General features: G+C 37.4%; 1 protein-coding gene across 20 annotated transcripts in view; it reads right to left on the bottom strand.

Moving 5' to 3' along the window:
• Positions 1-18,020, bottom strand: part of SOX6 (SRY-box transcription factor 6) — a 536,736-nt gene that overhangs the window by 346,714 nt on the left and 172,002 nt on the right. For all 20 annotated transcript variants that reach the window (XM_090032599.1, XM_090032598.1, XM_090032613.1 and 17 more), the window contains one exon: positions 1,746-1,989. In XM_090032599.1, the coding sequence (XP_089888725.1) occupies positions 1,746-1,989 (244 nt within the window). The remainder of the gene's footprint in view (positions 1-1,745; positions 1,990-18,020) is intronic.

The following is an 18,020-nucleotide window of genomic DNA, read 5'->3' as shown; positions in this document are numbered from 1 at the left end:
CCCTTTCTTTTTCTGCCCTCTTCCCTATCGTTTGTATTGTAATCACTGCTTTCTATTTCGAAGCTCTGCTTCCTACAGTTCCTTCATAGCATCTGATAAAGTAAGCTTCTGCTTATGAAAGCTTATTCATCCCCAATTTATTTAGTCTATAAGGTGCAAATCTGCCCTGACTTCAGGCAAACAGCTAACTATCTCTCTCTGGAGAACAGAGTTCTATACCCAAAGAAAAAAGTCACTGGCAACTGCCAGGTCCATGTGCTTTAGGGCCTTCCTGCAAAGTAATTTTGGGCAGCTCCTGGAGGTCTTAACACTTGGACTGTCCACACACTGACACCCAAAACTAGTTTAAAGCACTCATTATGTCGTTCAGTTATGCCACTCCACGACAGGATTATCTCTGATCTGTGTTAGGAAGCTTGTGTTACACTAAGGTGTAGCCACTAAGCCACACCTTAATGTAAACACCCCGTCCACTCCCCCTCGCCTACTGGCCTGGATCAGGCCCACTTCTCCCACTTGCCCTCCCCAGCACCCCAGATCCCTGCTCACCTCCCCTTTCCACTCCCCTTACTAGTGACTGCCTGCATTGTCTGGAGTGAGGGGAGGGGAAGAGGGGGCAGGTCTTCCAGCCTGGCCACCCCTGCTGGGCTGCAGCACTGTGCATAGCAGGCAGGTCCCTTCCCCGCCCGCTACCCAGGACAGACAGCACAGGCAGCTACAAGCAAGCAAGAGGTGGAACCCTGAGGGGCAGGGGGAAGAGGGAAGCAGAGGGAGCCCTAGGGGGCGGGGGTGGGGAGGATACCTTTCATTCCTCCAGGCCCCTAATGGCCTGAACATGTGACTGCTCCAAACTTGAGCTAGCACTAATACCAATAAACATTTATGCGGCTCAAAGTATAGCATGTAACAAGACTCTTAGTTCTGTTCAGAAGGGACAAATATAAGGATAAGAAATTCAAAGAAAGAATGCCCATTCACCTTTTTGGCCTTTCCTGAAACTACCAGCTAATTTAAATCATGACAGAGTTTTTGGGATACTGATGTCTATGCAGAACTGACAACCCAAAATCATTTTATATAAACCACAAGGGAGACGGTAACAATGTTTGATTGTCAACAAAAGTGTTGGGATTTGAATTCTTAGGGAAAAGCCTTGATATGCAATTACCAATTCCTTAAACCTTTCACAAAAAAAAGATGTAATTTCCGATATAATGAAATGAATTGTGGTGTCACCCCAGATGCCAGCCTCCCTGGTAGGGTGGCAGACTATCAATGTTCTATATTTGGTGAGTTTCAGAGAAGAAACTAACATAAGATTTATTATCTGAAGTTGAATACATTTTATAAATAGGAGCAGCTCCTACTTTAGAAACATATTAAGGTTTTTCTTCCTTCAGTGCAGACTCTTGCAGATGACAGATAGTTATGAGCTACACTCTTCTGTCTGAAATTAATGCAAAAGTATACAAGGTAGAGAGGTTATAAAATAAATCAAAGGATGATTGAAAACATGAAAAATAGATGCATTTCCTTCCTGAAGGTGAACTCATCAGATGACCTCATTCAAATAGACCTGTATACTTAATAAGATTATACAACTGTAATTTACAATTACACCATATTAATATTGACATATTACTGATTTTGACATCTTACTAATAGAAAGTTTCAAAAGGAAAGGCAAAGCATTTTTGGATTTTTTTACTTTAAGAAAGCAGCCATTATAAAAGTAAGAAACTTACCATTCTATGCTGGGCTGAGATAACACTGTCCCACTCAGCATCTTGTTGGATGGTGGTGACTAGAGTCGGTAATTCCTCAGAGTGAGACTTGTTGTGCATTATGGTGTGCAGAGGCAGATGAGAGGTCGCATGCTGATCATTGTTTCCCTCTTCTTTGTCTCGTGATGCTAAGTCCTGGGTCACTGCTTCCTCTCCATCAGCTGCACAGGCAAATGGAGAGGTGGCCTGCTTGGAAGACATTCTTCTGCAAAACAACAAAAGATGACAAACATAAAATTTTATTGTTAAGCTTAAATATGCAACATTAGAGACAGTCCTTAGTTTTCCAGCAGTGCCAATGCAGTCAACTGGACTACTCACTGGATCAGGTCCTTGGCCAACAAACAGGCTCTTCAGAAGCTCTGAATCTGGCATTAAATATATTTCTATATAACACTGTGCCATCTGGATATACATCTTTGATAAGGAGTTTGCATGATCACCTCCCAGGCTCTTTGTTTATTTTGTCCCGTGCATGTGGAATTGGTTTCCTTCATAGATTTAGATTTAGATTTAAGCATTGGTTTCCTTTCTAAGGCACCAGACAACTTATGCCAAATAAGTATTTTTGTTTTGTCTGTTTTCCTAAAGAAGATAACACTTTTTCCTAAATTTTAATTTAGTATCTAGTAGTATCTTTTGAAAAGGCCCTGAGATATTAATGTAAAAGATGTCAAGGAACTGTAAGTGGTTTACTGAATTTATTTTAAGGCAATCTTCTATAGCTTAACTACCCAAAATAATTACATTTCTATATTTATTTTATATTACACATCAAATGCAAGATACAATGCTTTGAAAAGAAGTTGGTTAAATATGAATATAAAACTCTAATAAATAAGTATATTTATTTATTTAAAATGTCATTTTCCCAATAATCGCATCTTAATGCCATTCCATAGGCAACGTACAGCTTGACTATAGTCCCTGTACTTGAATTAAACTATAAATTACTTCAATTCAAAATTCTAAAATGCATTTATAAATTTTCTAATGAAACTAACTGCAACTATTATAGCAGCTGTTAATAACCTGAAAGGACAGCTAAAATATATTATATAAGACACTTTGCCAGTTTGCCAGTTTTTAGTAACTTTAGAATATCTTTAATACTGAAATTGCTGTGGAACTAAGGAATAAGATCTCCACCTTAATTGCTCTTTAACAATAATTGATTTCATACCATTTCTTTAAAAATGCACAAATCAGTTAACATAGGAAACCACATGAGCATTTTTCAAATTAGCAAATCATTAACTTGCTAGTACTGTTTCTACAGACAAATAAATACTGATTAAAGGGTCTGGAAATCTGAGACTAACAGTTAAATTTACAAATCTGTCACATGCTTTCATGAATATTACAGTGAAGGAAATATCAAGTGCAAAGAAAAATAATTAAGTTAATTCCAATTTAAACAGTAGTTTTTATGTAGCAGCCAGCCCATGTTTCACATAGGATTTAACAGCTAATGCTAAATTTCTCACAATTAATGAGGGGACTCAGATTTAGTATCCTACAATGAAAAAAATTAATATAGGATCAGCTAATCTAATTATGCACAGTTCTAAATAAAAGTATTACAAGCTTTGAAGTGCTTTGAAACATATTAAAATGCTGATACCTATTTAGAAAAACCATTCTATAAATAGTGATAATCCTGCCTCTTAAACTTGATACTAGTAGGAGAAAAAAGGTTTGTATTTCCTTTAAGGGAACCTGACTAAGTATGAGTGGAAGCCCAATATTAAAGTTGTCAATGAGAAAAAACAATGATTTTAAACACAGTGTTAACCCTCCTACTACACTGAAATAATAAATGTTTGTGATGCAAGGAACAAGCTAGGAGCTGATTTTTCTATGTATTTCAAGGGGTTCAGGTTTCTATTTCTGTGACCTTCGGTAAGATAAAAAAATTATTTCCACTTTCCTGATTAAAATTCATGTTGATTTAACCATTCACATGAAAACATAAATAAACTTAATATGATTTTATGCAATTTGTAAACTCAGCATTAAAACTAAAAATCACAATAAAGGATTTCCACTGACTTTCACCTCCTTAATAAACACCATTTCTGTTACAGACTGAACAAGCCTCTTCCAATGCAACAGCCTTGGTTGTTTCTTTAGTATAAATTAATCATGACACAAAACCAGAACAGAAAATGTCTCTTAAGAATAATTTCAACTACAAACTGCACCAATGAATAATAGTTCACAATCCTAATTAAACACAACTGTGCAGCTGTGAAAATAGGCAAAATCTGTCCAAACCTATGAGTTGGCTTTAAAGGCTGGTTTGTTAGGGAGTGTTTTCTTAAGGAAGGCTGGGCCCTCAGTCTTAATCAGCCAATAAATTATTTCCTGCAATTACATTAAATAGAAAATTATCTTCAAATTGGGAATGTTAATTGAAAATCAAAATTCAGAGTGAAGTTTAGAAATTACATGCTGAATATAATTAGTCTAGAAAGGCTTCACCTCTATTTCATAAACAGGCTTTGGTAATTCCTCAAGTGACCAGTCAGTAAAGCTACCTACTTGGAATGCAGTACAGTGGAAGCTCCCCCCTTCCCCCCGCCCCACATTATTAAATGTAATATACTCTTCCATTTCCATATTTTATATACGTATCTATATTATTACTTTTTAAAGTTAACTATATAGAAGAGAATTTGTTATCTCTAAAATATACCAGTATGAGCACAATCCTATACACTTAGTAGCTTCAGTGCCTCCCCAAAAATGTTGTTTCCCTTTTCTGTCTTAGATTAAATAGTAATACAAGCATCATTTTCTCCATATTATGATCATGTAGAAGTCCAGTTTACCTCATTAAGAGTTCTGCATAAATAAGATTGCAATATCAAGCCCTAACCAAAGATAAAATATAACCAATCATTTCTTTGAAGTCTGGTCAAATGTTCCCATTGAAGCAAAGGGGAGAGAAAAGGACCTATCAGAGTAATCTTATTTATTCAACCTATAAAACCAGTTGTTCTGTTAATAATACTGAAAAATGAGTTTAAATAGTAGCTAATTTTAAAACATTAATAGCATTAAATTTTAAAGTTAAAATAAGTTTAAAAATGCATTTACCATAATAGGTCAGAATTTCAGTATTAAAAAATATATTAGGCACATTGATTGTTTCCATGATATCTTACTGTATTCTATTATTGCTCTATTATAAATTAAATTCAGTCAAATGATTCTCTTTTTTTTAATTTCTGTTAAAAAATGTCTCCCTAGTTATAACCCCTGGAAACAGGGGTTTATAATGGAAGTGCTGACACAACCCTAACTAAGCAGCGCAAATGGTGCCGCTATAATACACAAAATCAAGTTCTATTATTCTAAACTATCCTCGCTCGTGGGGTTTTTCTTTACTGTGCTCCCAGCCAAACTGCTGAAGCATGAAAAATTTAAATGCAATCAAGTGGGTCCAATTCTACTTTACTAGAACAAGTGTCTACAGTGGTACAATCTTAAAAGAAGAAGCAACAGATTTGTTTGGTGCTTTTCTTTTTCTTCTTTTTTTTTAAAGCTGTTTATTTATAATACTGTGCAGTGGAGATAAAATAAGAGAGGAAATTACACTCACATTATAACAGTATATTGACTACATAGCACACATAATCAGAGAGAAAAAATAATTGTCACATTGGTTAAATTGACTTTTTAGCTGGGGTACAACTATTACCAAGGTAAACAATATACCTACAAGGATTTGAGAAAGAGAGTCTTTATGAAAACCACAATCTGCCAGTATTTATCTGAAGTCCATTCCCCTACTCAATTTTGTGAATTTGGGTAAAATAAACACTGGATTGGGTTTTACAAAACCAAAACAACAAGGGCTTCATTTTTAATCGGAGGTAGTCAAAACGGAATAATATATCCAGCCCTCACTGAAGCTGAGAAAGAGACAGAAATTGGTAAATAGGGACCCTGATTTCAATTAGTCTTGGTTTCCATGTTATAAAGCCAAAAGCAAGCTGATGAGGGTTTTGCAAAATCAAATCTGATGTCAAAATGCATCATCTTTAATTTTTACCCCGAAAGAAATTTGCTTGTCCTCTGATGGAGATCAGAAATCAGTCATTCTAAACAAACATCACAGATTTCCTTTGTCTTAAAAGTAAGGCTTGATATCCTTTTCCAAAATTACAAATGATAGAATTTTTCATCTAAGGGTTTTCTATGGCCTGAACCTCTCCAAACAAATTTAAAGATACTTTCTTTAAATAAGTAGGTGACATACTTAAAGTGAAACACATTCAGTGTCTATAATCTTCCATACACTACTGACAGAAGAAGATTAAACTACAGGGAAATTAGTGATATACTTTGTGTCTTAGCTGCTAGACATTTACATGTCTGTAAATTACATGCCATGATTTTACAGACAACAATAAAGGAAGAGCCCAGTCACTATTTTAAAAGCACCTAAACTATGGGATAACAATGACACACAGGTCAAAGGGCACACGTGGTTGACCAGAAACTGTAAAAGCAGTTCTACTCCACCTTTTCAAAGTACTCCTAATATTATACATATCCCTACAGTATAGTGACACATGTGTCTATAGTAAAGTGAGGAAACAGTCACAGGATCTTAGGCAAGTAGGTCTGTTAGGGTGTGTATATACTCCAAGAGCCTCTCTAATTAAAATGCCCAGAGTGTCTCATGTATCAGCATTCTCACACTGAAAAACGGAGGTGGGGGTGCTTTAACTAAAGCTCATGCAACGAGCTTTAGTTAAAGTCCCCTACCACCATTTTTCAGTGCGGGGATGCTGATACACAAGACGCTGGAGTCTGTTATAGCAAAGTAACTACCACAATCCAGCAGCCTCACTGCACATGTATAGGCGCCCTAAGGGACTGCACAAAGTCATCTAGTCTCGCACCCAACTTAAGGCAGGATCATCCCCAACTAAACCACCCCAGCCAAGTGTCTGTCACGCCTGCTCCTGAAAACTTCAAAGGATGAAGCTTCCACAGTTTCTTTAGGTAGCCTGTTCCAATGCTTGACCGCCCTCATAGTCAAAAAGTTCCTCCTAATCTCCAACCTAAATTTTCTCTGCTGCAGTTTGAAACCATAGGTCTTGTGTAGACAAAACAAGAGGTGTGTGTGCATGACACTTCAAAGTGGGCTAAATGCTTTTGCACTGCTTTAATGGTGTTGGTGTTTGCATGCCTCAGTGGCATATTGCACATTAATTCGGGCCGTTTCAATTTAGGGCCCCCATTTCATCTACACGCACTCATTGTTCCTAGTCCTGTCCCTTATGGTCACAGAGAATATCCATCCTTCCTATAATAGCTTTTCAGTTATTTGAAAACTATTATTGATTCCCCCCTTCTTTTCTTGGCTAGGTACAGACAATCCACAAGCCCAAGGTGGAATCCATCTAAATTATATGGTTTTCTGTAAGCGGCGTAGTTTAGATTGGTAGCAAACAGAACCCACATTCACCCTTTGGTGGGGGAGAAAATCTTAGATTCTGGTTCTGTCATTTTTAAACCAGTCTGTGTATGCTGAACTTCTGTTCTCTTATGAGTTATAGACCAGTTTTTGATCAGAGTTCTGTTATAGACCGGTTTCCGATCACTTAAAAGTGTAATGTGTAATGTGTAAAGTGTAATGTCTGTACCTGGCCCTTCAGACTAAATAATCCTGGTTCTTTTAGCCTTTCCTCATAAGTCATGAATCATTTTTGTTGCTCTCCACTGGAATCTTTCCAACCTGTCCACATCCTTCTCAAAGTATAGGGCCCAAAACAGACAGTACTCCAGGTGAAGCCTCACCAGTGCTGAATAGAGCAGAAAAATCATTTCCCATGATTTTCAAGAGACACTACTATTAATAAAATCCAGTATTCTGCTGGGGGGGAGAGACTGGCAATAAGATCACACTGTTGGCTCATATTCAGCTTACAGTCTACTGTAACGGGTCCTTCTCTGCAGAACAGCAGCCTACCCCTGTCTGTATTTGTGCCTGGCAGTTTTAAACTAGATAGCTTGGGTACTAGCAGCAGCCTAGCCATGGCAGTGCAGAACTGTTACTTGGCTTTTATGACCTCAGTACAGATATATTCTAAGCGCGCTCTGCCAACAGTACAGACTCCGGGCATTTGGAATGTCTCTATATACCCTCTGCCAAAGTGCTAGACACACACATTTGAACACTCACTTAAAATACGGAAGCAGACCCATGTACTTCTAACAGGTCTATTCACTTATAGTTGTAAGTCCATTCACTTATAGCACACTCAAATGCTTTGATGAACCAAATAGTTTGTAAGCAAGTTTTTATAAGTCCTTGAACACCTTCAAAATTGAATTTTCCCTTCTAAATTTTCAGGGGAACTTAGAATTTGTTAAAGTTTTTAGTGAAACACTCTAGAATGTAAAAATCCTCTCCCCCCCAAAAAATCACAACAAAATGTTAACTTCAGTCACACACATCCAATCTGACTCAGAGATCCTTCTACTACCAGCCAGTTCTCTGAGACTGACAAATTGTCTTGCATCTCTCATCTGCTTGCCCTCAGGATACTAAACTGCTTTTCCCTCCCCCATGGCAGACTCCATCACCTTTCAGCGTTTGGTCTTCCTTGATTCTTGAATTCAAACGGTAGGTTCTGCGGCCCCCTCCTAACCTCAGGCCTCCATCCATGGATCATGCCTTAAACAATCTTTATTCCCATCTATGTAATCCTATAAATCTAAATTCTAGGCCAGACTCTAAGATGCAGTAACTGACACAGCTCCCTAGAATTACTGGAGTTACACTGATTTACTCCATCTGACGAAGTGCCTCACCCCATTTTAAACACATAAGAGAATTGATTGCTTCTTGCTGTTGCAATAGAAGGATACCTGTTTGTGGTTACAGGAAATGTCATATATGTCACTTTTCAAGGTATGAAAAATGAAAATATTGTGCCAATAGCCATTTTTTCCTGCAACTCTGCCCCTGTAAAACAATGGCATGTAGACATAAATCAGTAACGTTATTCATTGTTAATCTAGTGCTGCTAATGCTGTAATCCGTCTGACATTTAAAAATAAACAGTTATTTCCTAAAATTATGACGTTTCACATCTGATTACAAAAAGCTTTAGTAACAGAAACAAGCAGTTACTAAAATGCTCGCTTCTCCTCAGACTCCACATACCTACATATATTCCTAAATACAAATCATATGAAGATATAGGTTGACAATACAACACCCACACTTGTGGTATTGACAAAGAAGTGCAGTTTGTATGCAGGGCAAAAAGTTTATATTTTCTCCTGAGTTCTAGTCCTGGCTCTGCCTCTGGGTCACAGGGCAGTTTTGGACAAATCAATTTATTTCTGTCTTTATCTTCCCAAGCTCTGCTTCGGCAGGGTGTTACAGGGATGAGCAAGATAATATGTGTAAAGTGTTCAAATATTAAAAGTGTAAAGTATTCATGAGAAATGTCATTTCAGGAATCACCTTGGGAATAAGAGTGGAAGAAGGGAAAGATGTATGACTCTGAACAAAAAAGTCCAACTAAGATAAGAATCAAACTAAATGATGCATCTGCAGCCTCCAAAACACACGTATTTGGGTAAACCCACATTTCTTTTTACAAACCAGACAAACTTCCCTTGTTACTAGAAATGTGCCTGAGTTACAACATTTAAATAGAGATCCAGAAATCCAAAAATCCAGGAGGATCTAAATCTAACTCTATTTCTATGTCATCATCTCAAATGTATAAACAACGTAGGATCTACACAGTAAGCTGGATACTACAAAATCTTTTTTAAATGACCAGCTTTTCCCTTTTGTCATTGTGGTTAATTATACTTACTCAGTGGGATCATGTATATATAGTTTAAAATATTAGACTTAAATAAATAATTCTGATTCTCTTTACCTGATAGTCAAAGCCCTTAAAATAAATGCAGCAAACCAGATTTTAAATTGCCTACTGTCTTTATCCTATATGAGCTATATATGGTAGGTGAATGGTCCTCTTTCTCTACATGTTATCAGTAGTAGATTGCACAAGCAGCGCACACATACAGAATTTAGGTAAAGGGCAGTGAAATACAGGATATTCACTTAGGACCTGAAATGGGTACTTCTTAAGTCACAAAAGTTAATGTTTTCTATAGTCTATATTTAGCTGACAATATTGCTGTCACTCTGCTTAAACAGCTTAAGACTGTTCACTGGACTACAGCTCATATGTTCTGGAATGCTTTGACTCATGAATTGTTTCTCCTGATAATGTTACATCACGTAACCACCTCTGTTTAATTGGTTAGTATAAGCTTCTCTGTGATGACTGCCTTTAAAGTCCTACGACTGTGCCATGTGTCTCTAGATATCCAATTCCTTACTGTTGGGGGGAGGAAAAAACCCTGACTTCAAGTAATCTTTACCAAAAACGTTCCTTCATGGGAACAATAGTGAGTGCACCAACACCTTATCCATCAGTAACTTACTAGGTTTTGTTGCTTAAGGCAGTAAGCAGCAGAACATACAGTATAAATTAAAGCAGTTAGCTAACAATAAAACTAAAAACAATGGTTGCTATAAATAAACATTAACTAGAAGGTTTTAATTAAACTGAAGATTCAATTGTTCAATGATTTCATAAATGATTTTGACAAAAATTGTCTAAAAATACTGAAACGAATTTATTTTAACATATTTAGACTTTGACAGTTTATATGATAAAGTTCCAAGTTTTCCTAAAAAAGCAGCTTTATAGGAGAAATAAGTATAAAAGCCTGTTGAAATACTCCTTTCAATAGGTAAAGTCATTAGGCCAAAGGTCCTAACAGGTAGTTAATTAAATCCTTTCAATATTTTACTATTCAATATTGGAACATGTAATGTCTTCAAATATTTTGCTCTTACAGTCAATTTTGAGGAGTAGCATAAGAATCCACATAATGAAGTAACTGTACATTTACAGTCTTATAGTTGTAAAAACACATGCTATTTGTCTGCCCCACTTAACACAGAACTGAGTGAAACATTTTATCTACAATTAATTTCCTCCTCCCTGATATTTTCAAAGCTCATTTCCAAATAGAACACTTCAGATAGTGAAATGAAGTATCAATTTCAGACTCATCTGTAGTCAGTTTGCACTAAACCACCTAATTAGTACCTCAGTATAACATGAAACAATGGTTTTGCAGTGCAGTAATGGATTATTTTTATTTAATGAAAACCTTACTCTACAAGCCTAAAAAACATTCCTAGCAGGCAAAGTATTTTTGACTCAACAGAGGTTACACAAGCATCAAAGCAGTTAAATATAGGTGCCAAACCACATTGCCAGGAGCTCTTAGTACTGTGAGGTAGTGTTACCTGATAGCCTGGAGAATATAAAATTACTTGTTTCTCCAACCGAAGACAATCAAATTGTCACCTTCCATTGTAATAATGTACAACTAGTGATCAGCAAAGTGCAAACATAATTACCGAGAGGAAAACAAAAACAAAACAAAAAAATCAAATCTAAATTTATCTGAAGGATAAACATATCCATCTGGCTACTCTAAACAGGGAGTTCATTTTTAATACCAAACCCTATGGTGCAACCCTGATATGCCGTTGTAATAGGACTTAGAAGTTCCACATTAAACAAAAGTGAAAACCAGAAAAAGGAGGTGACTCATAAAAAGCTAAATACACATAAGAACCATTTCAACATTGCTGACAATCATATATAAAATATTACTCATTTCATGTATGGATAACTGTGTATCAGCCTTAATTATAATTACTACCATTAGTATTATAAATTATAGATATAGGAATTTATAATATCCAGCCCATAAAAATTAACTCAGGGCTTGGTTGTGGCATATACTGATCATGAACTAATACTAGTTTGCTTTTTTCATAACTGTTTACTCTAAAACCTAAAAATCAACTTTGACTTTCAAGTTGAAACTCTGCAGATCATTAATCTACAAGGTGTAAAAATGACTTTCAAGATTTTAAAAGCAGCTTGTTAGAAGGGTGAGCTGGATATAGACGATCTAATAGTTTCACCACACATTTCTTGAGGATATTAAGGACGTAGATTGTGTGTTCAGGAACGAAATCTGCATTTTGGCAAGAGGCGTCATAATTGAAAGGTTCTGCAGTGGTCTGTTTAACCAGAGGCTGAGCTTCACAGACAGGCTGAAGCTATGCCACCAAAAAAATAGCACCCTGGACAGGATTTACATTGTATAAAGTCTCTTTGGATAGATCTACAAATTAAGTTACTTTTTTTTAATAACTGTTGAAAATGAAATTATGTTACACAGTAAATAGCAGTACATGTTTTATGTACAAATACCACCCTCATATGTATAAATAAATACTTAGATAATAATCACGCTAAATAAATAAGCATGATTGGTTTCTGCAATTTATTACATAAGTCCACCTTTTCAGGTTCTTTTATATTTGCAAGTAAACTGACACAGATGTGCTCCCCTGTTTCCATGATGCTGAGGTATTTTTACAAGAAGTAAAAAAAAAAAAGCAAAAGAAATACAAAGCTGATAAGTCCATCTTTGACACCAGGGTCTGTCTAATACTGCAAGAATGCATAAGGATAGAAAGGAAGGCACAAAGAGTTCGCTTTCCCACTTGCACTGTTGGCAAAAGCTAGACATAATGCTCACCATTGTGTTCAGAGAAGACACAAGCAGCCTTCACTGATGGTATCATTAGCCTCTGAAAACAGGGTGGAGAAGAGGGCAAAGCTATAACTTTACCAGTATGTGTCCTGGTTAGGACCTCAAAGGAGAGGGAGCACATCCTGCAGCATATCTCAGCTATTGCATGATGCATCTTTACATCCCTATCCCTTAACATAAAGCAAAAATCTAGTGTGCAGTTACAAACATTGATCCTATGTCTTAAATAGTACATGTTGCATACCAGAGCAAACTCTCATAGAACCACAGAAAATTAGGGCTAGAAGGGACCTCAGAAAGTTATCCAGTCCAACACCCTGCTCAAAGCAGAACCAGCCCCAACTACATCATCCCATCTTTTCTAGACTAAATAAGCCCAGTTCCCTCAGTCTTTCCTCATCAGTTATGTGCCACAGCTCCCTCATCATTTTTGCTGCCCTCCACCAGACTCTCTCCAATTTGCCCACATCCTTTCTGTAGTGGGGGCCAGGAGGACTGCAAAACTGAACACAGTACTCCAGATGTGGCCCCACCAGTGCTGAATAATCACTTCCCTTGGCCTGCTGGCAACACTCCTATCAATTAGGCCCAGAATGCCATTAGCCTTCTTGGCAACAAGGGCACACTGTTGGGTCATGTCCAGCTTATTGTCCACTGTAACCCCCAGGTCCTTTTCTGCAGAGCTGCTGCCCAGCCAGTCAGCCCCGCCCCCCCCTTGTACCGATGCATGGGATTGTTTCATCCTAAGTACAGGACTTCGCACTTGTCTTTATTGAACCTCATCAGATTCCTTTTTGCCCAATCCTCCAATTTGTCTAGGTCAAGCCCTACTCTCCAATGTATCTACTACTCCCCCAGCTTGGTGTCATCTACAAACTTGATGAGGGTGCGCTCTGTGCCTTCTTCCAGGTTGTTGATGAACATATTGAACAAAACTAGGACGGACCCCTGGGGCACTCTATTTGATACTGGCTGCCAGCTAGACATTGAGCCACTGATTACCACCCTCTGAGCCTGGTGCTCCAGCTAGTTTTCTATCCACCTTCCAGTCCATTCATCCATCCCATACTTCCTTAGCTTGCCTGCAAGAATGTTGTGGGAGACCATAACAAAATCTTTGCTAAAATCAAGGTATACCATACCTACTGGTCTCCCTGCATCCACAGAGCCAGTAATCTCATCAGAGAAGGCAATCAGATTGGTCGGGCATGACTTGCCCTTGGTGAATCCATGCTTTCATTCCTCATCAGAATCATGCATGTCTTGCCAAAGTTCAGATTCACAATGTGCAATGAAAGCACTTTAGTTGACTTTCCAAAAAAGCCCAGGCTTTCAAAGGGCTAAATGGATTGTAGGAAAGAGTAAAAGAATGTGAGAAAACAGTGGGCACTCGTGTGCCACACCGGTGTGTAAGTGAGTACTGCCAGAAAAAATTGTTCCACTCATTTCCTCCAGGTCTCTGGGCATGTGAGGAATAGGTGGGACATGTTTTCATGATGACATTTCCTAATAACATCTAATACAGAGCTGATACATCCAGCAAGGTCACTACATTTTTAAGTAACAGTATTTTATGTAGAAATTCATGGGAAATGATTTTACTTGACAACAAGCAACAGAGAATGGGTGAAAAAAGCCACACTTTTGACTTCTGCTAATTTGATTTTTGTGTGGCTTTTGTTGCAACTCCCAAAAAGCAGACTCTTATATGTAAGAAAGCATTCCTTTTTATCATATTTCTATGCTTTGAATTATCCCTAAACAATATGATTCCTTACATGCATACAAAAATACAAAACTGCTTATTTTGCTGGAACACCAAATGTCTTTACAGGTCATTCACTGCAGCTACTCCTAGGGTGGAAAGCAGAGTGCACCAGTGATAGCGCTTTGCAAAGGAGTTCTGAGCCACGCTGGCACCACTGCTGATTGTTAAAGCAGCAAAGAACAATACTGGGCAAATCTCCTTATACCTATACCATGTCCTGTGCACTGCTCAATTATAACAGAGAATGAGAGCCGCCAGTTAGTGTGGACAACAAGGAAGAAAGCATTAGTTGTTCTGAACAGTTCAGAAGAAGCTGAACAGTTCAGTTTGATAGTTTCTTAAAAACATTTAAAAGGAAGAGATTTTTGTTGTCTTCCCTAAGTCAATAAACTGCATTAAATCAAACGCACCATCTCGAAGTTCAAGTTCCTGAAAGACTGTTCATATTTTGCAAACCGGGTTTTAAAGATTTTTCCTCCTGATACAGATTCATAGATGAAATAGCTACCATTGTTTTAACTGTGATTTATGTATGAAAATCTTATTTTTCATGGAAGAGAAAGAACAACCTAAACCCACAGACATTTTCATAAACATTTGGTAAAATTAAGAAACCAAACCATGAAGACCTTAGTTTTCCTTATTTGAATTAAATTTGTAACCAGTTTGCCAATGCAAACATGCTGTTTGTTTAAAAATATTTTATTGGAATATTTTGGGTTCAGCCTAGTAGCGTCACAGGTAGACCCCATGCAGGTCATTCACTTTAGAGGACTTAAGTAGAGTGTAGTCTGGATAGAACATAGTGCAGCTGTTAACAGCACTTATAGAAATAAAAAACTATATTATTCCCCTCCCCTATCTTTTGGGTCTAATCCTGTAAACTGCGAAGCAGTTCCTGAGACCACCCTCCAGTCCCACTGACTTCAACAGAAATTAAAGGCACTTCACAGAATTGGTCTCTAAAAGTTGCAAAAAAGAATATAGGGCAAAAGCAATCCAAAGTGTAAATGCATAGCAATCAAATCATGAGTTGCTCCCTATTCCCAAAATGCTAAAAGTTTCACTATGATATTTTTAAAAAATAAATTAAAATCTAAATCACCACATACAGGAATGTAAATTAAATATAAAACAGACCAAAATGCAGACAACTCCTATGCCAGGATACCAGTGCAATACAGTTGTTTTCAATTATCACATGCAGTTCTATTCAATGGCAGTTTAAGGAGGGGAAAAAATACCATATCCAAGACACAAAATCCAAGTACATGTCTACTAAACCAAATGAATATTGTCATCTCTTAAAACAGCTTACTATTAGCATTTGAAATTTGGTTAGTTCTTTTACAACTGATTGCAGCTTAAACACTGACATCTAGTCTAGTGCCTGATGTGGTACATTAACAGCTGTAATAAATAGGTCTCTATTGTGGTTTTTATCTATGACCTGATTTTTCCCATATTTTTAAGATACAGCATATGATCTGTATTTGAAAATGAAGAATCTTAGTTTTCTCAACACTGTCAATTTTTGCTGAGGGCTATATGCTGTAACAGTTACCCACTTATGTTTATTGGTAATAAGTTATCATAGACAGGCAAACGGAACATAATATGTGCAGCTGATTACTTCCAAAGACAGAAATCTAATGGTTTCATTTATACATGCACATTTGTTGTGAACCATGTCTTCAATTTAAAAATCAGGAATTTGCCGTACAGAACATGGGATTTTACAGGCTTTGTTGACATCCATACCAACATTCATGAATAAGACACTCCAAATTGCTTGGATGCATCAGGTAAAAAGGTAACTGAAAAAGAGTCCTGCACTTGTTTGAGGCATTGGAACAGTCTGACACAAAATTGTAACCACTTGCAATGATGGGGCAAAAATCCTCATCTGGTGTAAATCAGGATTATTGCAGCTTTTTTGATTCACATCACCTGCGGATTTGTCCTTATGCCTTCACTCAGCATAGAGCAAATTAGTTTGGGCCGTGATACAATAAAACATTCCCATACTTCAAGGAAAAAATCGTCACATGAAAAAGCATATGTTAACTTATCAGGATACATCGTGATTCTTTTCCCCATAAAAATAAGAAGTCACCTGAAGGGCCTGTATAGAATCAACATTCAGAATCGTGGCAGACTACTGTTCTCACAGTACTTTCAAACCATCCTGCTTTAGTTCACTCAAAATAGTATCAAGCATCCGCTGCCTGAATGAGCATTTTCAAAATAATGACAATGACTCCTTTGATTGGTATAAGAGGGAACATTAAACAATCGTTATGAAGGGAAAATGAAAAACAAAGACCTGCAGTACATTAAAATATGATTTTGTTTTAATTTGAAAGCTAATATTCTTTGACTAAATGGTGTGGCCCAGAAGTTCCTGTAGCACAGAATTATAAAGGAGATCTGGGTAATTCAAATACGTAAGCCAGTATGAAACGTATGACTAGACTAACCATAGCAGGTCAAATCAATTCCTATTGCACAAACTGCATTGCACCTTCGCCATAAACTCCATGAGCTGTGCTAGCACAGGTTGTGAGGACTGCACAGCCAGGAGCTGAATTGGTAGGATGGCTGAGGAATGCATATCATCCTACCTCTGATTCCATAGAAACTAGCCACAAAAGGTATCCTGAGGCAATATCAATATGTCAGCTGAGTCATCCTCCCCCCTTGGAGTGCTCAGAGATGCTTCAGGGAGTGGGAGGCCCGATGGTAACCAGGACTGAGATTCCAGCCACTTGGGAGGTACAGGGGTTCCTGGAAGTGCATGGCCTAGCCTCCCAAGGATAGGCCAGGTAAGGGGCCAGTGCCAGTGCTAGAAAGACAAGTCCTGATGTGAAGGAATCTACACACAGACATTTTCTTACTTGGAGCTTCCAATCCTGCACTTTTCCCCAGGAGATAATGCTGTGCAGAATATATATAATAATTTGCATCAGAGTGTCCAAATGTTCACCAACTAAACCTCTCAACGTTCACATGACAGGGGAATTTATTATTCCCACTTCACAGATATGGCAACTGAGGCACAGTGAAATTAATCAACTGGCCTAAGGAAACTCAGGAAGTCAGGAATACAGGAGAATAAACTCCATTCTCCTATTCTAGCCATTAAAAGTCTCCCCCCTCACCCCTACCCCAGACTCATGCCTTGGGACAAATAATGACTCTTACAACACCTTATAAAGACTGCAGAACTGAACAAGCATTTTCTCAGCAGAAAACAAAGCAATCTATTCCACAATGATCTTTTTCAAAGAAGTACACTTGTGAAGTTATATTCATCTCCAAAGCATAGTCATTATCAATTTAGTATATTGTGTCACAAGTTACAGAGTGCTTAAATCAACCACTAAATGGTGGAAGAAATGTTTGTCGACACTGAAAGAGTGAATTTCTACAAAACATGACTGTGCTCCACATGCAGATAGTGATCAAAGTGATTTGAAACTGAAAGCTCCCACACCGGAATAAACATAACATTAAATACAAGTTCATAAAGAGTGCTAGGGATGCAAAGTCAGCTTTAAAAAGTATAGTGGAAAAATTAAACAAACAAGAAAAAGAAAGGTTTACTCTGACAACCCAAGATCTAGAATGGAATAGAAACTATAAACTGGGTGGTATGCTGCACAAGAAAGTGCAAAAGAAATAAAAATAAGAAGGCAATATATCAAATAGAAAATTAAATATAGTGCCCTTTAATATTTTAATCTACTTCCCAAAATCACTTAAAG

Source organism: Crocodylus siamensis, chromosome 2, assembly GCF_052110815.1.
Source record: "Crocodylus siamensis isolate JL-2025a chromosome 2, ASM5211081v1, whole genome shotgun sequence".
Taxonomy (NCBI): Eukaryota; Metazoa; Chordata; order Crocodylia; family Crocodylidae; genus Crocodylus; species Crocodylus siamensis.
This window is presented reverse-complemented; position numbering and strand designations above follow the sequence as displayed.